The sequence below is a fragment of the Callithrix jacchus genome, chromosome 2, assembly GCF_049354715.1.
Source record: "Callithrix jacchus isolate 240 chromosome 2, calJac240_pri, whole genome shotgun sequence".
NCBI classification, from domain to species: Eukaryota; Metazoa; Chordata; class Mammalia; order Primates; family Cebidae; genus Callithrix; species Callithrix jacchus.
In genome coordinates, this window is record NC_133503.1 from 18805590 (window position 1) to 18827719 (window position 22130).

At 38.4% G+C, this 22130-nt stretch overlaps 2 protein-coding genes across 2 annotated transcripts in view; both read right to left on the reverse strand.

The window, feature by feature from the left end:
- SDK1 (sidekick cell adhesion molecule 1) overlaps positions 1–22130 on the reverse strand; it is a 1001700-nt gene that overhangs the window by 712729 nt on the left and 266841 nt on the right. The window lies entirely within an intron of this gene.
- On the reverse strand, positions 16795–20281 carry LOC100412666 (X-ray repair cross-complementing protein 6). Its single transcript, XM_008983867.5, is given in 2 exon segments — positions 16795–19171; positions 19246–20281. Coding segments are annotated over 2 exon segments (1830 nt in total). The 5' UTR covers positions 20276–20281; the 3' UTR covers positions 16795–18371.

The window sequence follows — 22130 nt, forward strand, 5'->3', positions numbered from 1 at the left end:
GAAAATTGTTCCTTAAAAAAAATTTTTTTTAGGCCAGGTGCAGTGGCTCATGCCTGGAATCTCAACTCTTTGAGAGGCCAAGATGGGAGGATTGCTCAAGCCCAGGAGTTCAAGGCTATGCTGAGCTGTGACCGTGCTGCTGCACTCCACTGTGTCCTGGGTGACGCAGTGAGATGCTGTCTATAAATAAATAACTTTAAAAGTTGTCTGTTGTATAAAACTACTAAATTTAGGTGGAAAGTGAGGTCAGCCAAACTGATGTCTCTGGATTTATTTTTCAGTAGTTTCATTTTCCAGAAAAAAAAAAAAAAAAAAGCTAATAATGCAAGCAAAGCAAGCTTTCAGTTTAACTGACTCACAAGTTATTAACAAAATGATATATAAATCTGTGCATAATTAGCTCATTTTAAAGGTTGTAACCAACTTTAGGCTTCCTTGACCCATGAAATGAGGAAGAAACATTGCTGCTGATTCCCCATTTGGATTTAAAAACTTTACCAAGATAATCTTGGCATATTGTATAACATAAGAACATTAAAAATTCAATTTATTTCAAATATCAAAAAATAGTACCCAGATGCTCATTTTAAATAATTCACATATCCATCAGGTACTGATGACATATTAAGGTTATATGACCTATATTAATAAATATTACATTATAAACACAGATGTGGGTGTTGGGCCCCTTGCCCCCAGCACTGGCCAGGTTGTAACTCCTGAAAAACTACTGTTACAATAAACAAAATACAAAAGAACAAAGAGGAAAAATATTTTTTAAATTAAAAAAAATAGTTTTCATGATTTAAAAGTAGGTTGTATCTTTAAACAGGTTATTCTTTCTCCTAACCTGCTAACAAATATATGTTAAAAGCTAGTTGAGTTTACTCAACACTGTTGTAGATTTTGTGCACTGAAATTCTTTATTTCTTTTAACAATCGAAAACAATAAGAAAGAAGTTTAAACTAAGCTAATACTCTAAATCAACTCGGCTCCAGAGCAGTATTGTTAAAAATTACAAATCTTCTTTAGGAGGCCGAGGCGGGGATCACGAGGTGAAGAGATTGAGACCATCCTGGTCAACATGGTGAAACCCTGTCTCTACTAAAAATACAAAAAAATTAGCTGGGCATGGTGGCATGTGCCTGTAATCCCAGTTACTTGGGAGGCTGAGGCAGGAGAATTGCTTGAACCCAGGAGGCGGAGGTTGCGGTGAGCCGAGATCGCGCCATTGCACTCCAGCCTGGGTAACAAGAGCGAAACTCCGACTCAAAAAAAAAAAAAAAATTAAAAATCTTTTATGTTTAATAGAGTAAAACATTTTCTAGAAATATCAAAACATGAAAATTGAAGGAAATATGACAAGAGTTCTTAAAAGAAATCTTTTCATTTAAGCCATCACATGTCATAGTAATCACCATATTAATATCATATAAAGCATTTCCATTTTTACTTTATATTTTAACGACTGTAAGAAAATTTCTGAATACATCTGTCAAAAGGTTATAATCAGCACAAGAGACTTCTGATTTGTTCTACATGCTCTAAAAGTTCAGCATTAAGGATAGAGAGGAACAAATATAAGATAAATAGGAAGAGAAGTATTCCAGTGCACACATTGCAAGAAAATCAGCGAAGGAACAGCAATGAGAACCAAGCAGTAGCCCAGAAGAGGCTGAAGGCAAAGGGGATATGAGGCACATGCCTTAGCTACGTGGGTGTCAGGACAGCTTTGAACTTGTGTAATACACACAGTTTTATGTTGATTGTAAGTATGTTAATTCATCTGAGGACTACATTTAGAAAAGGCTAGAATGATTTCAGGCACTGAAATATTATGGGATTATTTAATGACAAATACCTAAATTTGCATCCTCTTTATGAAATCCTGTCCAGTCTATCATCGATGGGAATCTGGGTTGATTCCAGGTCTTTGCTATTGTAAACAGTGCTGCAATGAACATTCGTGTGCATGTGTCCTTATAGTAAAACAATTTATAATCCTTTGGATATATACCCAATGTTCTCACTCATAGGTGGGTGATGAACAATGAGAACCCATGGACACAGGGAGGGGAGCATCAGACACTGGGGTCTGTCGGTGGGGCAAATAAGGGAGGGAGAGCAGCAAGTGGTGAGTTGGGGAGAGACAGCATGGAGAGAAATGCCAGATATAGGTAATGGGGAGGAAGGCAGCAAATCACACTGCCATGTGTGTACCTTTGCAACAATCTTGCATGTTCTTCACATGTACCCCAAAACCTAAAATGCAATAAAAAAAATAAAAAATAAAGAAATCCTTCATAATCTGTGCTATCTCAATTACAAAAGATATACATATGTAAATTTGAGATATACGTATATCAATGTTGAAATATGTATGTATGCATGCCTATATATATTATTTGTATATAAAGCTACAAATTCACATATTCACATTGATTTTATAAATATCATTATTTTGATAACTATGCTAATGTTTAACAGGCATATTACAGTCTCAAAATATATTTTTAAGATGTAAGTTAAAGAAGACCCTAAATGAAGCTGCATTGTTTCATTTTCATACCAAATGCACCAAAATGAGACTTTTTTTTCCTTTCTGGCTAAATTTTAGCTCAAGGAAAGAGCTGACTTATGCCTGAGAAAAAAAGTCAACATTCAGATCTCTGTTAACACATTAGTTGCACTGCTGTAAGTAGAAAGAAATGGTAGAGAATAGTCCCTTCATGTGCATTAATAAAGCTACTTACAGAAAGATCAAACATTCTTGTTCAGAGCCAATTTCAACAATTTCTGTGATACTTTCAGCTTATTCATAAAAGTCTAAGTCTATGCTAAAAAGTAGAAACAAAACCAAAATATTCTCTGCACTGAGACCAGGTAACTCTGATCACAGGATGCAAATGCTCTAAATTCTGTCCACTGTACACTATGATTGATAACATACCTCTATCCTATTTCACACTGAATACTATAAGACATAAAACTCCCTTCTCTGGAAAGAACTTACCTTTGTTTTCCTTTGGCACAGGATAATATTTAGCAAATTAAATTAAAGTTCTTAAGTTAAGATGGCAACTCACAAGAAATTCTATATATATCAAATACTTGGTAAAATTATTTCTCTTCAATACAGCCTCATATTGGTTACAGAGGAAAGTACAAAAAGTATGTGGAAGAAAAATAAATAATACTGTGTCAACCCCGTGGTGCCTTCCACAAAAAGAATGCATCCTCACAGGAAGACTAGAACTCATAGAGATCACATTTCACAGCCTTCAGAATGAATTCACTAAATTCCAGATTCTATTAAAAAGAACTGTTTGCATGAAAGATAACAAAGATAGGAGGAAGCCTCATACAGCACATTTTTTATGGAGTTTGGAAATATGCTGCACTTACCCTGAATGGCAAGTGGTGGAAGTCATATCAGAACAAGTTCTTCCTAGGAAGGGAGCTCCCTTGGCTGCAGGAGGAAGGGGGGGCCTCACCTCCAGCACAGCTAATATATGGAGTAGAGAGAGTAAAACTCTACTGTTGTTGTTCTGTGTGGCTGGATCTTAACAGAGGTCTCTGATTCATGCTAGTGAAAGAGATATCTGGGGTCAAAGTGATACTTTCTTTATGAGTTTATTAATATAGATGATAAAAGGATACAAAATATCAGCTTCTTCCTATTTCACAGGAAGCCCTAGGTTAATTAGAAACTTGCCAATATAAAAGGAAGATGAGAATACAATACTTCTTCATAACAAAAGATGGTCTATTCTAAAGAGAAAAATAGACATTAAACATAACAAAAGAATAAAGTAACTAAATTAGCACAGCCTTTCTGCCAAGCAATTTGAAAGTTTATTTCAAAAGCCTTGGTCCCCTCAAACACAGCTATTTTATTTCCAGGAATGCATTCAAAAGAAAATAATCATGTATCCACTTAGCAATGTAGACATAAGGATGTTTATCTCAGCATTGTTTACGACAAAAAATTAAAACAGCTAAATGTTAGCAAAAGAAAATGTTTCTCTCCTCTCATCTTTGGAAAACATAATCGGGAATTATCTATTAACATTTAAAGTGTGGCTCAGTAGCTTTGGAGTAAGAAAGACCTCGGTTTAAGACCTATCTCTATTACTTGTGTATTTTTAGAACATTTAGAATAATTCACCTACAATTAATTTTTATATATAGTGTGACAAGGGTGCCTAAAATTATTTTTTTCCAGATGTATAATCAGTTATATCAATGACATTTATTGAATAAACCAACTTTTCTGAACTGAGCTTTGCCAGGTTTATCACATATCAGATCTTCATATATACTTGAATCTCTAATCTATTCAACTGATTCATTTCAACACCTCTTCATGCTGATTTAATGGCTGGAAACTTATAGTACATAGTATGTGTTTTATAATCACACTACAGTACAATTTTTCAAAAATTGGAGGGGCAAATTCTTGGATTTATTTTTCCATTGGTACTTTATAAACAATAAAAGTTGTCTTTAAAAGAATAGAAGGAAGAATAATGATAAAATACATTGACAATGATATCTAATACATTCTTCAATGAGAAGGTACTAGGACATACAACACAGTCAGGGAAGAGTCTAAGGAGATGGCCAGGCAGAAAGGAAAGTAGGGGGCAAAAAGTCATCCTTTAAGGCTGATAGGTATCTGCCTGTGAAGAAGGTGATGAAATGTGCACACATCTCAAACTAGCTAACAGTCAGTTTTCCATCATTGCTTCCTTTAGAAAATGCATCTCTCCAAAAAGGTAAGAAATACATAAACCAACACTAACAGTGATCTACAGAGTCAGTCAAGATGAAGGGCCATGGGCTAGCATGGACTAGGTCAGAGATTTCCAGTCTTTTTCAAGTATGAGTGACGATTCCTTTTTTTAATGCCAAGAGTTTAAACAGAACCTATCCAGTGGTGAAAAATATTCACCTTTTAGTATTCATTGGTGAAAAATAATACAACATAAAATGCTATTACAATTGAAGTATAACAATGCGTTATATTAATCATAATGGTAGCTAGTATCCATAGGTACACTTCACCGTCTACAGCTCAATCTATTACCCAGATACAGTCTTTGCCCAGGACAAGTTTCAAAACATCAATTTTATTGTCAAAAAATAATTTTTAGGCCAGGAGAAGTGGCTCACACCTGTAATGCCTGCACTTTGGAAGGCTGAAGTGGGCAGATCACAAGGTCAGGAGATGGAGACCGTCCTGGCCAACATAGTGAAACCCATCTCTACTAAAAATACAAAAAATTAGCCAGCATGGTAGCACATGCCTGTAGTCTCAGCTACTCAGGAGGTTGAGGCAGGAGAATTGCTTGAACCTGGGAGGCGGAGATTGCAGTGAGCCGAGATCATGCCATTGCACTCCAGCCTGGGTGACAGAGCACTCCCATCTCAAAAACTAAATAAACAAAAAATAATTTTTATTTACCACATAACTTGCTTTGACCTATACAATTAGTTCATATTTTTATTCAAATCAATTATAATAATTATGACTGGTAAATTACAATTTTTATCTAACCTTAAATATGTGGCTATCAAAGCACTTAAAATAGAGTAAAAATGTTAATATATTACATAGGATATTAATTTCTAAACCTACTATTAAGCATAATTTTAAACACATTAGGGTTAAACCATAATAAAAATGATCTAAAACTCTAGGTATAGACAAGGTCACACACCTTAAAAGAAAAATGCTAGTGCAGGTCAACTATGTATCAGCTACATTTTTTAATCTTAAGATTAAAAACACCTTAAGATTTCTCAGATATCTTCCTCTCCTCCCTCAATTAGTTAAATCAAAAGTATGAATAAATGACTTTACAGATCTTTCGGATACTTTTGTTAGCAGCAACATCTCCTTGTTGAGATGATGACTTTTAAATGCTTGCAAAATGAGTCACTTTATACTCTTAACTTCACAAACTCTAAGGGGTAGGTAACCTGAGATTGAGTTTATCCAAGAAAGGATAAACTACCTGAAATGCACCAATATGACAGATTTCTAGATTTCAAGATGCCGCCTGTGCAGTAAGCCATACTGGAACAAAGAGTGACCAAGTCTCCTGGTGAAATGACAGTCTTTACACAGTCAAGTCTGTGAGAGGCTCACCCTAGGCAGCACACCACAGCCTTTCTCTTAATTCTTAACATCCATGTTACTCACTTTGGTGCTTGGCATGTGCCATGTTTCTCCTGTTGTCTTTTTCTTTCTATGTCCTATTTTCTACTACCTGGTTCAAAACTGTATACTTTGAATGTAAAATAAGTGTCTATGATTCTCAACCTTTAGGGTATTGTAAGAAGGTATCTTTGGAGAGACTTATTTTTTTTAAATGGCTTTAGGGTACAATCTCATCTGATCATCTGTTAGGTCAACTAGGACCTTCATGTTCCACAAGATGGAAATACAATTAGAGGGGCTGAGTGACTTACTGTCAAATAGTTATTAAGTAGCATGGGAGATTCACACCCATGCTTTTTTCACTGTTTTCAATGTTCTTTACCGTACATTACTGCTTGTCACAGTGTGGTCCCAGATCTGCAGAATTATCATCCTCAGGGAATGCCACAGAAATGCTAACTCCCAGGCCCCACCCCAGACCACCTGAAATACACACTCTGGAAATGGGGCCCTAGCAAGCCCTCCACGTAACTCTGAGGTGCTCTGAAGCTAGAGAACCACTGCTTTGCGTCCCAAGGATTCAAAGTTGTACCATTTGTGTTATTATATTCAGCAAGTTCATAACATTAAAATAAGACGGGACTATCAATAGGTTATTAAAGTCTTTCTTTCAGTGACTAGGTTATACTGATTTAGGTATTCTTGATTCCACTACACTCAAAGTACAGCAACTCAAAAGAAGGAAACTAGAATATACAAAACAGAAATTATATTTTAGGTACAAATTTACTTTTCTCTTTTTACTTTTCAGATTTCAAAGTACTATTTCATTACCCTTTCACTTGACAGCACCACAATTAACAGAACAGCAGTCAGAAATCTCAGAAATGCCATCTTGCTTTTAGGTGCTTCTATAAAACCAATTCTGTGCCCAGCTCTGGCCTGGTGAAATGCTGAGCCAGAAAAATGGCAGGCACATGGGCACCATGGGAGAGAGTTGCCAGCTGGTCTCATTTCAATCATTCAGTATTCACTTAGTGCCTGCAAACTATGTGCTAGGATGAAATGGCCTCTTGTCCTGAAAAAAATCACATTTCAGTAGGAAAAGAAAATACATGTAGATAAATAATATTTCAATTAAGCCTTGAAGGATGAGGAGCAACTGACAGTTCTAAAGGGGACAGCTATGAGGAAAACCACAATCCCCACCATGCTGGAAATTACTGCACATTAGTCTTTCAATGTGAAAGATGAAAATTTTCAATATCATCTTGGCCTAAATTTGGCCATTAACACTAGGCCTTTTGACATCCTGCCAAAATGTTTATTTGGTTCACCAGACCATTTTTCTGACCCTTGCATCAATCCCATGACTCTTCTCTGCCTTCTACCCAAGGCCTTTTGCCCATTCCTCATAGTTCTGACACCTTCTATCATTCTCCTTGGGCACAATGTGGAAACATGCCCAGCAAAGGTCCATTAAGTGTCAATTAAAACTCTCTCCAAAAGTTGGCTTTGGTCGGAAGCAGCCCTCTGTAACATGTGGTGCCAATACTGCTGCCCACCACATAGCACCAGCCCTGGTAGGACCACACTCTCCCGCTGCATTGGTGATGGCTACTTGCTGTAGCCAATGAAAGGCAAGCAGAAGTTAGGGACTCAGTTGCAGGTAGAAGGCTCAGGAGCCAGTGAGTTATATAAATCCACCATAATTTTCCCCTCGACTGCTATCAGCAACATCTAAGATGGCAGCTGTTCCATCAGCCTGAGTCTCTGGGTAACTGTGATGAGCAGTGACACCTCACTCGATCCACATTAACTGTGCACCCTAAGCAGGAAATAAACTTGCTTTGAGCCACTGAAATTTTATGGTTGGTAAGTGCTGCAGCATAAGCTAGTGTTCCTGATGTTTTCAGAATGCAATCAAAAAATCTGCTTTGATTCAAAGAGAAATACTAAGACTAAATGAGTTGTCAATGTTCATGTTGAACTTCTAGATGTTAAAATCTAGAATCAATGACTTTTTAAAATCTAAATGCTACTATGGGGCATCATTAGGCCAACAACTCATTTTCCATCTGAAGAAACTTAAGCCAAGAAACCAGAAATGACTGGGAAAGGCCTTGCCCCTCATTTGGGCACAGCCGGGACTTAGGCCACATTATCAGACTCCCAGTGCAATGCTCTCTGCGTGCCCCATACTGCCTTCAAGGTTGCTGGAGGTCTATGGCTATATGGCTGCTTGATCCAAGCTGTTTCCCACACCACTTTCTCTGACAAAATGTGTTCTATTCTAAATTAAGTTGCAAAGGGAAAATTTCTTTTAAATTATTCTGGCAGTTATAAACTGTTGGGAACCAAGATGGATCCATATGGTCTTTGGGAAGTGAAGAATTCTTACAGAACTCTACTAGAAAATTTATATGCAGTCAAGCATGTCTCCACAGGCATTTAAAATTGAAATTGATGCTATAAAGGCCAGATAGTCAAAAGCATTTACTAAAGAGAAAAGCCTTTAGTCAAGGATAACAATATATGAGGAAAATAATTCAAATATAAAAACTATACAATTGTTATGGTTTAGGAAAGAATTAAGTTGAGCAGAGGCATAGATGTCTAGTAATAATAATCTACACATAAAGAAATGGTCATTTTTCAAAAATAAAACAGCTCATCTCAATGATAAAAACAGTTTACAGAACTCAGATGGCCGTTGGTGTTTTCACTATAGGGTAACCAATAAATGAATATTTTGAAGAAATATAAAAGCTAGTAATTCATTAAATACTCTGAAAAGATCATCCTTCTGTACAGAATACACCAAAAATGGAATTTATAACATATGAACTTCAATGGAATTTAAAACGCACTGTAAATGTGGAGTCCATGCAACTCCTGTCTGTATCTACAAGCACCACAATCTCACTCATCAAACCCAGTGCTCTGCGTGCTAAGAAACACAGAGTGTGCCATTCCAAACTTTTTCTCAGAAGTAAGCAAATGGACATCTTCAAGTTTCCAGACCTGCCTTTATGCAGTTATGCCATCCTTTTTCCCTACTATTAGAGGTGGCCCCTGCAAGGATATTACCAGCCAAGAGCAGATCATGAGGAGGGCAGTCTCTCCCACCCATCTGGCACTCATTCTACTAGTGCTCCATTTGGTCTTGAGAGCCATCTCTTTAGGAAGAATGGCTGCCCTATGGGGTAAGAGTCTAGCCGTCTGTGGCTTCACCCTCACACTTGCAACAGGTAATGATTGTGTCCATGAAACAGAAATTAAGCACAGAGTTTAACAGGAAGTCAAGAAGAATGATCTATTTTTTCAAAAGGTCAAACCCTATCACTAATGCCATTTCAATAGTAATTTCTCTATGGTAACATCTCAATTTTTCTTGCTAGTGGTAGAACCATTAGTTTATCGATTTTCAAAACTAGAGTAGAAATGATGCATAACCTCTGTTACTTTGGAGACATAGTTCAACATGTTTTTGGCAGGAAACTTTGAAATACAAATAGGAATTCTGCCTGAGCTTCTCCCAGATGGAGATGAGAACAAAACAACAAATGCAACCTGCCATAAAGTTTAATCTCCCCAAAGAGGCTCTTGGCACCAGGGAAGGAGACAGGGCAACGAAGGGAAGGAAGGAAACCTTCAGTATGGTCTGGTCTTCTATTTTTCCCAGTCTCCCCTTTTGGGAAGCTTCTAAAGCAAAGGTAAATCAATTTTTATTTTCCTTCTTAGAAGTCTTTGTCTTTGATGTTTTTTCTAATTTCTCCCTTTACACTTGAAAGAGGCCCTTTTCAGAGCTCTATGCCTTCTTTAAAGGCACTTCTAGTAATCAAAGAATAAAACTAAACCTAACACACAGTTTCTAAGAGAGGGTTAAAGAGAGACAATACCAATAGTTATTATAAAGATATTAAAATATCTTTAACATTTTTAAACATTTTTATTTTAATAATGTTATTAATTAAAATATCAATGCCATTTTAATCAAGCAATGTTGCATAAACACTTATAAATGCCAACTTACCAAATGCCAAGCATGATCCTATGAGCTTGGCATACAACGATGTCCCATTTCAGCCCCTCTTTCCTGGTTCCTTCTCTCTGACAGAGGAAGGGTCCAGCCCAGGAGCCGGGGAGAAAAGGCAATGCCAGCTATACAGGTGTAAAGCAAAGGGTCATGCCCCAAATCCCTACAAAGTACGGGCTGAAAGGACCCTTCTGAAACATAATTACCTTTCCAACACAGGTGATGGGGAGAAAATTATGCCCTAAGTTCTAATATGCAAAACATCTATAGTTGCTAGATTTCAGAGTCATGATTTTACTCAAGGCATATCTAAGCTATGTGTATCAGGCCACAACATAAGAAGAAATCTGCAGATTATAAAAAATCTACCATTGGGAATAAAAATACTACAGTTTGAGTTTGTCACTAATGGCTTATCAACAATTAAATTTTAAATCAATGTGAAATATGTTAAAATATAATCATGTTTTTATATTAATTAGTTTACAAAGGCTTAACTACATATCTAGTCCTTCTTCTCTTAAATAATTTTATTTTTTGTTTCTTTATTTAAATTATGTAACAAAACATATGAGGACATTTAGTTCCTTAATACTGTTAAGCTGAATGGTTCTTTAACAACACACTGGGTTAATAACTTATTTGCCTAAGTCATCCACTGGGGTGATGTCTTATTGGATGGATTCAACCTAATTCAACCATCAGTATTGAAAAGCTCCCCTGTGTCTGATACATGCCTAGATGCAGAAATTAATGACATGGACTTTAGGATATACAGTCATGTGGAAGAGAAAAATACCAAATACATTATTTGAAAAGTGCCACATCTATAATACATACAAAGTGTCATAGGTACAGTGGTAAGGAGGTTTTAGGGATCTCTACAGAAGGACTGACATATTAAACCATCCCTGAAGCATAATTAGGACTTTGCAAGCAAGATGGAAAGGATAAGAGGTTGGGTATGGGTGGAACATTAAAGGCACAGGCAAATACATGTGAAAGGCACTGAGGCATGGAAATCCACCCAACATCAGCATATGGCTTGGATTACACCCTCCTCTGAATCATCGGTGGCTCAAGCCTGTAATCCCAGCACTTTGGGAGGCTGAGGCAGGTGGATCACGAGGTCAAGAGATCGAGACCATCCTGGTCAACATGGCAAAACCCTGTCTCTACTAAAAATACAAAAAATTAGCTGGGCGTGGTGGCGCGTGGCTGTAATCCCAGCTACTCAGGAGGCTAAGGCAGGAGAATTGCCTGAACCCAGGAGGTGGAGGTTGCGGTGAGCCGAGATCGCGCCATTGCACTCCAGCCTAGGTAACAAGAGCGAACTCCGTCTCAAAAAAAAAAATAAAAAGAAGTTGCCTGTGTGGCTCTGAGCACGTGGAAGCACACAGGAGGAGCTTAGTAAACGGATTTTGCTCTACTAGACAATTTCTAACTCACACAAAGCACTCATTAATTTACAATTACTTATAAACTCTCCACAATTAACATAAAAATGAAAACATATTCCAGGAGTCCAATGCCTTAGATAGGATATAGTTATACTATACAGTTATAAGTATAGAATATAGTTATAGTATATTCTTAAGAATATACTTCGTATATTTAGAAGTATTTTGACTCAGAATGCATGTATCACCCAAGAAACACAGATCAAGTTTAGCAAATGGAAATGACTGTGTCAAATGTTTGAGACACTTTGGAAATCTGTTCTTTGGTAGTTAACATGACAGGAAATTTATACTGGGATTTTAACTGGGCTTCCCTCCAGTAAAATAAAACTTCCTGGAATAGGATCTACTGTCATAACCTCCCCTGAGAGACAAAATGAAGGTCCACCCCATCATGGTGAAGATATAAAAATAGTGATTCCTTGACAGTTTCATGTAAATTCCTTGAAAGGTTTTAAGTACTCCTTTAAAGTATTTTATTATAGATATATGAATGATGACTTTCAAAATGAAAATTTATATGAACTTGGACTCTTTTCTTGCCAGAGCTTTATAGAAACAACTTTAAAAGCAAGTTTGGTCCAAGTGATACCAATGTCAGACTGCACCATGTTTGGTTCAGACCCAAAATATCTGCATGTTAACATGCATTCTCCCTGCATTCATAAACAAATCACTGTGTTCTCTGTCTGACTTCCCCATAGCACATATCATAGCAGATGTCCATCAGCTTTGGCCAGATTTCCTTAAGGTCCTCTTCTTAGATTCAGTCACTTCTCTCTGGCTCTTTCAATACACCTTTTCAATCTTGAAGGATTCTTTTTCTTCCACTTACCCCTTAAATGAAGGTTCCCTGCAACCCAGTCCTTTTTTTTTCCCTTTTTTTTTTTTTTTTTTGAGATGAAGCTTCATTCTTTTGCCCAGACTTTAGTGAAGTGGTGCAATCTTAGCTCACTGCAACTTCTGCCTCCCAGGTTCAAGCAAGTCTCCTGCCTCAGCCTCCCAAACAGCTGGGATTACAGGTGCCTGCCACCACGTCCTGCTAATTTTTGTATTTTTAGTAGAGACTGGATTTTGCCATGTTGACCAACCTGGTCTCAAACTCCTGACCTCTGGTGATCCACCCACCTTGGCCTCCCAAAGTACTAGGGCTACAGGTGTGAGCCACCATACCCAGCCTTCCTCTTCTTTTGGGTTTACCAGTGAGGACAATGTGAAGGCCTTCAATCAAATGTGATCCATAAGTGTGTTTTATTTGTGACTCCAAATATCATAATTTTGAAAAGTAAAGACATTTCATGCTACCATCCAGAGTTTTACTTAAATCTAAAAAAAATTAGGAGGTATGTCATTATGCCTACAGGCCACAGCTGGCAACATCTCCCATCAGATGAGGTGTGTGCCTTCCAGGCTGCCACTCTCTGCCCCGAAATTTGAGGCCAAATTTCTGCTGCCATTTATCATCCTAGAATGGTCCTAAATTCTTTCATTTAGATCCTGTATGCACTGAGTTGGTGAGCTCTAAAAATTAATGCAATAATTCTTCTTAATCTCATTCATTTCCACTACTCACCCTGATGTGGATGATTGCCATGGTGATCACTGCCTCATTTAGTCATTCACTCTACAATCCTTCATTGAGCACCTATTACACATCATGAATTATTCCAGATGCCTGGTTTTCAAAGACAGATGAGATATGGCCCTGCTCTTAATGAGACAGGGAAGTCCATCCATCTTTGCTGAGCTCCAGACAGCAGGGATTTCTCTCATAGTGGACTTTCAAGGCTGGCAGAAACTCAGCTATTCTGGCCTAAAACTTCCACAAGAAACCCTCTTCTGAGTACTCCAGGTAATGAAAACAAGGGTCCAATATCTCCTCTCTCCTTTTCCCATTAAAATCCCATGGAATCTGGCAAATAATTGTCTAAAGCTCTATCTATCTATCTATCTATCTATCTATCTACCTATCTATCTATCTAATTTTGAAGGAATTGCTAAAAACTAAGCACCAACTGGAAAAAGTATTTATAGCCACGTTCCAAGTCCTTGATAGGTCCAACTGAGAAGATCCCCTGGCCTACCTCTCTCCCACAGGCCCTAACTTGTGGATAGAAAATAAGACCAATCTGGCAAGTAGGTGGCATGAGGAAAGAAGACAGAGCTAATATACCACGTCTGATTTTGGTCTTCTTACCTGCATAAGGGTCATAGACATCGTTCAACAAACAACAACCAGACAATTTTTCTTATGTGCTGAGCCACACCAGTTACTGACTGCATTGAAGACACACGCCAATTTGGGGGATGGGACAGGAATCCAGCAAAAAGCTTTGTGTAGACAACCATAACATCATACCAACAGCGTTTTGGAATGCTTTCTTTGGCCCTCCTCTATTCCTTAAAATGTCATCCAGTCACCAAAGTGATTTCCTCTTGATCTGGGCCTGAATGGACTTTTCTGCTCCATGTTCATGAAGTTCTGGAGTTTGCATAGTGAGTATAAATTCCTGTGCCCTAAGCCTCGCACAGAAGCAGTCACATGGGCAGACACAAGGGGACCATGTAGGCTTGGTCAGTTCCCCCATTAGAAGGAATAAAACACAAATTCCTAACCATGGAACCCAAGATACTGACAGCATCTGCCTTTCTAGGTAAGTGGTGAGACTTACCTTAAGCATAAATAAGGATAATTTGCAGACAGGAAAACAGGAAAGTGTTGGAGTCAAAATGACATTGATTTATAGTAAATAAAGAAATTCAGATTTCTTAACTTGCCTCAGAGTTAAAAGAACACATTAATTAAAAGGCAAAATTAATGAAAAGAAATTTGTACCTGAACTGACTTTTTTAAGGCCTTCCAAGTTTAAAAAAAAGCAGTATTTTCTTTCAAAGGTAGAAACACAAGAGAAGACAAAAATGTGGACAGCTCGACAACATCACAGTAGTGGGGGGTGCAATAGCTGACTGAAGAGGCCTGAAGCCCCAGTTGGCAATGGGGCAAACAAATGGCCAATCTAATTTCCAGTGCAAAATCTGCCCCACACCATCCACCCACCCACCCATGACATCCTGGATGTCATGCTAAGAAATCTGTATTTTATTCCTTATAATGTGGGAACTGACTAAGGCCACATGGTCTGTTGTGTCTGCTCACCCAGTGGAGCCAAAATAAGAAAGATTCCCTGAAAGGCAATGAAAGAAAACAATCAGTACCGGGATCCCTTTCCCCACATATGTGTAACTAGGTGACTGCCCTCTCAATCCTGGAGGAGCACTGGAGGTTTACTCTCAGAAAGCAAACTCCCTCCTCACAGAGGGAGACTCTGGGATATCTGCTGCCAGGATGACTCACTGAAAACAGGGAAATACGTGGATTTGCGCACAGAGACCCCAACTCTACTTCCTGAATGCTGGCAGCCAGGCTATCTCACCTTCTAGGCAGAAGAGGAATAGAATCTTCTCTAGGGAATCTAACCAGCTCAAGGGGAAATACCTCAAAATTCCAATGTCAAGAGTCAAGTTCCTGGACTCCACAGTACAGACAGATCATCCCACATACAGGACACAGTCAGCAGCCTGCTTAGAACAGTATCTGACTCACAGTTGCTGCCTGATGAATACTCACTGAAGAAAAACTGGATTATTTTTTAAACAAGCTTGCAGTTTGTTATTCTTTACAACCCCCAAGCATCATAGTACTGCAATGGAGAATCCATATATGAAAAGAAAGAAACAAATTCCTTAGAGTAACAGTCAAAGTACTTTACAGTCCAACTTCCTCTTCCCCAGCAAGTGGATTTTCTGTCTGAGGCCTTGGAAAGCAGCAAATGCAAGATTAGGGGAAAGAGCTCAGGGGCACACAGACCTGAGGCCCAGCCCTGGCTCTAGCACTTACCAGCTGGGTGACTTTCAGCAAGTTACCTAAATATTAAGAAAAGAAGAGTAATGGCTATTTTAAGATAGTGATGAAGATATGCAAGCAGTGATCAAATGGATAATGGGAGAGTCAGACACAAAGAGTACACAGGGTTGGGTTCCATTTATTCAATGTTCTACACAGAAAACACTAATCCATGATGATAGGTATCAGATCGGTGGTTGTCTGCATAGAGGGAATAGACTGATTTAAGAGGGATAACAGGGATTTGAGGGAATTTTATGAGATTACCGGAATGTTTTATATTTTAAGTACAGTGGGTAAAAGACTCAGAGGGTATAGGTAAAATCTGTGCATTTTATTATGTGTAAATTATACTTCAATTAAAAATAGATTGAAGAAAAAAATAAAATATTTTTAATGATGTGTGATTTAATAGTCTATATAGAATATGGTTTTATATTTCAATTAACTACTGATTCATAATTACTTTATAATAGCATGGTACTTTTATTAAAATGGATTTTTCCCAATAAAATATCAATTGTTAAAAATAGGAAATACACAGAAAAAACACTTCAAATTCACCAACCAATAAATTGTATTTCTGTGAAATACACAGAAAAAACACTTCAAATTCACCAAGCAAATTTTTCTGGTTCACCAACCAAATGTTAACCAATTGTTAACATTTGCTTTATCTACTTCCAGACATTTTTCTACGCATAGATTTTTTTTTTTTTTTTTTTTTGGAGACAGAGTCCCATTCTGTTGCCCAGGCTGGAATGCAGTGGCACAATCCCAGCTCACTGTCATTTCCATCTCCCAGGTTCAAGCAATTCTCATGCCTCAGCCTCCCAAGTAGCTGGGACCACAAGTGTCAGCTACCACGCTGGGCTAATTTTGGGGTTTTTTTGTTTTTGTTTTGTTTTTTAATAGAAACGAAGTTTCACCAAGTTGGCCAGGCTGGTCTTGACTCCTGGCCTCAGGTGATCCGCCCACCTTGGCCTCCCAAAATGCTAGGATTACAGGCATAGGACACTAACCCCAGCCCTATGCATAGCTTTAAAAAAAAAAAAAAAAAAAAAATTATCCTGCTAGCACAAGTCAAACATGCAGGGCAGGGTGGGGGTGGAGGGATTAAGATTTAAGAAAAATGGTAAAAAATAAAAACTTAAATTTCTTATTAATTTATAAATGATAATACCAGATATTGACTAGTAATATGTTCAGAAATATGTTTACATAAAAGCATTTTTAAGATGTGAGAAAAAACTGAAAAGTACCTGGATAATGATTTACGTGCAAATATTGACACATGCATGAGAATATCTGCAAGAACTTAAGAGGATCCATTAGCAAATGTAGCTCTATAAATCTATTTTGAGTGAGAGTGGTGTTTTAACTATATGTGTTTATGTATTTTTAACTATATTATGTATGTAGATATGCACATACATACATAGAAAACATTTGAATTATTTACTAACTGAAAAAGAATTACCAATATAGACATAATTTGTCATACAATGAGGAAATATTACAAAGAGAAGGATGCTAAGGGACCATGGTATAGAAGGCCCACACTTCACAGCTGAGAAAATTTTCAAGCAAAGAAGTTAAGAATCCTGCATAAGGTCACACCACTAAAGAGCAGTATGGTTGAGCCTGGCTAGGTCCCCGGCTGGCTTTCTTTCCATACACACCACTGCAGCCATATGGTGCAAAGTAATCAGATGCTGTTGGCAGTAGGAATATGAGCCTATGTTACCTTATGAAGGTAACATTCAACATTAATGCATATAATTAGAATAATATATGTTTTACTTTTAAATTAAGGAAACAGATAAACGGACTCTTTGTAGCCTAATAGTTTTCTTTTGTTTTAATGTAATAAAAGAAACTACCCACACTTAATACAATCACACTAATGAAAAGTAATGTGCAAGCTTTTTAATTTTATTAGCTTTGGTAGTTCTGAAATAAATTGTCACATTTTATGAATTTAAACCATAAGGCTAAATGCATTTTTTCTCACTTCACAAGACCCTTAGCATCTACTGTTAAAACGATTTTGAGAAAACATCCATCACTGTTCTTTCAATGAATACACTGAATTTTCTCTGCAATATCTGCCTACTTTTTACTTGAATTAAAAACATTTAAATTATTTTTATATAAAATGGTTTCCCAACAACTAAGTTTATGAGAATGAAGAAAATGACCCATTATTTCATCCTAATTAAGGATCACAGTAATGAAGTATCACTTAGTAGTTCTCAACCACATAAGTGGCTAGTAATTCTACCATAAGAAGAGGGCATAGGCTGTAATATGTCGGTTTAAACCACTTTAGCTCCTAAATTGTGGTGAACTTGGGAGCAGTGGAAATTTAATGCTCTTGAAACAACACTCTCCCCATCCCAAAAAGGACAAGAACTCTGGTCCCAATTCCTCCAACAAAATCTCCCAGACCAAAAATATCACAAACAGGAAACATTCATAGTTAAAAATAATTAATAAGCTTTCAGAAGTTCCAATTCCATGAGAATTCAATGCAATGTCTAATGTTCCTAGAATTTAAGACTTACTTTTTTTTTTTCTAGTACAAACTTAGGGCTCTTTATTCAGGCAGTAAAGTAAGGAACAGCAAAGTGGGAGGGTTACCATCACCATGGCAACAGAAAGCCTCAAAAACATAGAGTCCCTCGACTTCTGTTGAGTAGACTCTTTCTAGCTCAGGAGAAACACATTTTAACTGGCTGAAAACAAGGCCAGGCAGCCTGGCCACACTGTGGAAGGATGGCTGGGTGTGCGGCCTCTGGTCAGTCCTGGAAGTGCTTGGTGAGGGCTTCCAGCAGCTCCTGCTTCTTCAGCCCACTCTTCAGCCCATATGCCCGGCACGCCTCTTTCAGCATGGGCACAGTGAACTTGCCCAGTGTGCCCTTGCTAATGTGGGTCCTCAGCTCTTCTTCTGAAAACTCCACCTTGGGCCTTTTGCTTCCAGAACCCTCATTATCGTGTTTTCTCTTGGTAACGTTCCCTTCATGATTGTAATCTGGTGGGTAAACAAGCTCCTTAAATTCATCCACCAGGGAACCCAGTCTTTTATTCATTGCTTCAACCCTGGGCAATGTCAGGTCCACTGCTTGTTCAGGATCCATCAAATCCAAGGCCAAGGCCTCCAGGTTCCTGAAGTGTTGCTGCAGCATGGGGTTCTCAAAACTGTCACTTCTGTATGTGAAGCAGAGCTTCTCAACAATAGCCTTCATCTTGTCCATCTGCTCTGGAGGTGCCATGATCTTTTCAGTAAAGGGCATCTTCCTTTTATCATCAGCAAATGGTAAAAAGACCAGCTGAAAGCCTGGAGGAGTGGCCTGAATTTTCCGGTCGTCCAACTCCTCATCCTGTGGCACGAAAGCCACAAAATAAGGGGGGATGTTCCTCCGGGGTGTATATCTGCACAATGCTGCGACCTCCTTCTCCAGACACTTGATGAGCAGAGCACTGAACAGAATTGAGCTCCCAATCACCAGAGACCCCTCTGGGTACACGAACAGGGAGGGTCTCAGGTAATGGTGCTTCTTCAACATTACCATGGGCTTGAAGCCCATGAACATCAAACCTGGATCATCAAATCTCTCAGGTAATGGTGCTTCTTCAACATTACCATGGGCTTGAAGCCCATGAGCATCAAACCTGGATCATCAAATCGCTTTAGCTCTTCTGTTTCCTCTTTCTCCAGTATAATCTGACAACTTCCATAGATCTGCGACCTCTTGGTATTGCTAGGCAGAAGTAAACCACCTGTACTTGTATTAAATGTCCAGGTCTTAGTTTTCACTGGTTCATTTGTTTCCCGATAGAGCTTTATTGGAGGAGGCTTGAGAGCCTTCTGGACCAGATTATAAATGTGGACAAAGATCACTACATCTTTGTTGAGCTTCAGCTTTAACCTGCAAAGTGCTCGCTTCCTGGTCTCCTTGGCGTGAACCTTCCACAACAGGTCTTCTAGCTTGCTGGATTCCTCAAAGTGAACCCTGAGGTCCTCATCCTCTGCTATGCTGATAATATCTCTGTAGAACAACGATATGTCAAAGCCCCCAGGTTTCTTCAGGTGCATCAAGTCAAGGAAGATGCCTGTATCTTGGAGATCACCGGCTTTGGTCCTGGCCTGGCTGGCTTTGGCACTGTCATTGCCGTGGGGGTTGTCTTCATCGGTGAAAAGCATGATCCTCCTATGACTCATCTTGAACTGGACATCACTAAAGAAGTTGGCAGAGACCCACAGCACTTCACTGAGTGAGTAGTCAGATCCGTGGCCCATCAGCTCTTGGAAGCGTTTTTGTCCCTGCTGCCCCTTAAACTGGTCAAGCTCTAGAATTCGTTTTGCCCCTGGATTATCCAACTCCTGTAAGACGTAAATATTTTTAAAATTCACTGAATTTTTGTCTTTCTCAGTACCATAGAACACCACTGCCAAGAGATCTCAATCACTGCTTATGATCTTACTGATGTACACACTTAGGATACACTGGATGCTCATGTCAAAAGAAGTCAACTCATCTTCACTATGAGATTCAAACATAGCCCTGGAGTCATCAACCAAAAAAATCAAACTATCTCTTCCTGAATATTTGTAGTCTCCACTTGCTTCAAGGTTCTCCTCTTCCTGTTCTTCTGCTTCTTCATCGCCCTCAGTTTTGTAATAGGACTCCCACCCTGACATGTTGGCCTTTGCTCACTCTGGCGCAGGGAAGCAACCAATTTGGACAGAAGACGAGCAGAATTTAAGACTTTCTCATTCTTAAACAGATTTCGAGTTTTACCAGGTAAATATGGATAACCTAATATATCAGGAAATAACTATATACACTTACAGCTGAAGAATTCCACTAAAATAAGATGGATCACCCTACAAAAAGGCCTATCAGTCACATCCATGTGTAAGGAGTTTATGAAGGGGCAACAACTCACCAACAGATGAAGTGGCTACGTTGTCTTGGGCATATACTTTGGGGTTCATCTGTGCCAGGAAAATTTAGGATGTGGAAACACAAGAGGAGTTCAGGAGCAGAGATTTAGTAGGCAGAAGAGAAGAGAAAGAGAAATAGCTCTCTGTATAGACAGACAGGTTGCCAAGCAGAAAGGACCAGCAGGTGGCAGATGCCCTGGATTTTATAGTCAGGTTTGAGGCTGCGGTGTCTGATTGACATAGGGCTAACAGATTGGTTCAATCAGGTATGACATTTAAACAGCCCACAGGGAAGGCTAGCCATGCCATCCTATTCTTATTACGCAAATGAACTTTTCCATTGACTGGCACCATCTTGTCTGCTCCTTACTTACATGTGGCTGATAAAGAGAAGGCAAGATGGGGCCACCATTTTGACCATGATTGGCACAACTGCCAGCATCTATGTCTGCAGCTTGATTTCACTGGCTGTTCTTTGTTAGAAAGGAAAATGAACTGGGGCTGCTTTTCATTAAAAGGAAAACCTTACTGAGGACTTCCATACCCTCACTATCTGCCTAAGTAATTTATTCTTAACTCCTGTATCACAGACAACTGAGGAAGGCCTTCAGTGTGAAAGGCAGAGACCAAGAGAAATAAAAAAGGAAGCAGGAACATGCAAAGCAAAGCCACAGTGCAACACCACCTCACATCTGTCGGGACGGGACCGCCAAAAGAAAGACAAGCACTGGTGAGGATGTGGAGAAACTTGAACTCTATACATTGTTTTGAGGAATGCAAAACTGTATAACCTTTATGAAAAATGGTATGGGGTTTTCTCAAAAAATTAAAAATAGAATCACTATATGAGCTAGCAATCTCACTTCCAGATATGCACTGAAAGGAACTGAAATTGAGAGGTCAAAGAGACATCTGTACTCCCATGTTCACTGAAGCATTATCCACAATAGCCTAAATGTCCAATGACAGAGGAATGGATAAAGAAAATGTGGTGTGTGTGTATGTGTATGTATGTATGAAATGGAATACTAACCTAAAAAAGAGGGAAATCCTACAACATGTGACAAGATGGTTGAGACTTATGCTAAAAGACATTATGCTAAGGGAGACAAATAACCTAGTCAAAGAGAACAAATACTGCATGATTTCACTTAGATGAGCTAACTACAATAGTAAAACTAATAGAAGCAGAGAACAGAACAATGTGGGGCAGGGAGGACAAATGCAAGGATTTGCTAATGAAAAGGTATAAAGTTCCAATAACGCAAGATGAGGAAGTTTCAGAGATCTGCTGTACAACATTGTGCCTATAATCACAACACTGCATTCTACACCTAAAAAAATATGTTAAGAGGGTAGATCTCAAGTTGTGTCCTTATCACAATAAAATAAAACAAATTTTTAAATAAAAGGAAGCAAGAAGAAACATGCAACAAAGAAAGAGAAAGGAAATAAATTGAATGTCTTCACATAACTAAGAAAAAATATTGTGAAACAAGGAATGGGGTGGGGGAAGAGCAGCCAAAGAGATGGATGAAACAAAAATAGATGAAAACAGGAAGATCAATCCAGCAAATTCAAGAGGAAACTAGCAAGAGTTCTGAAAAAA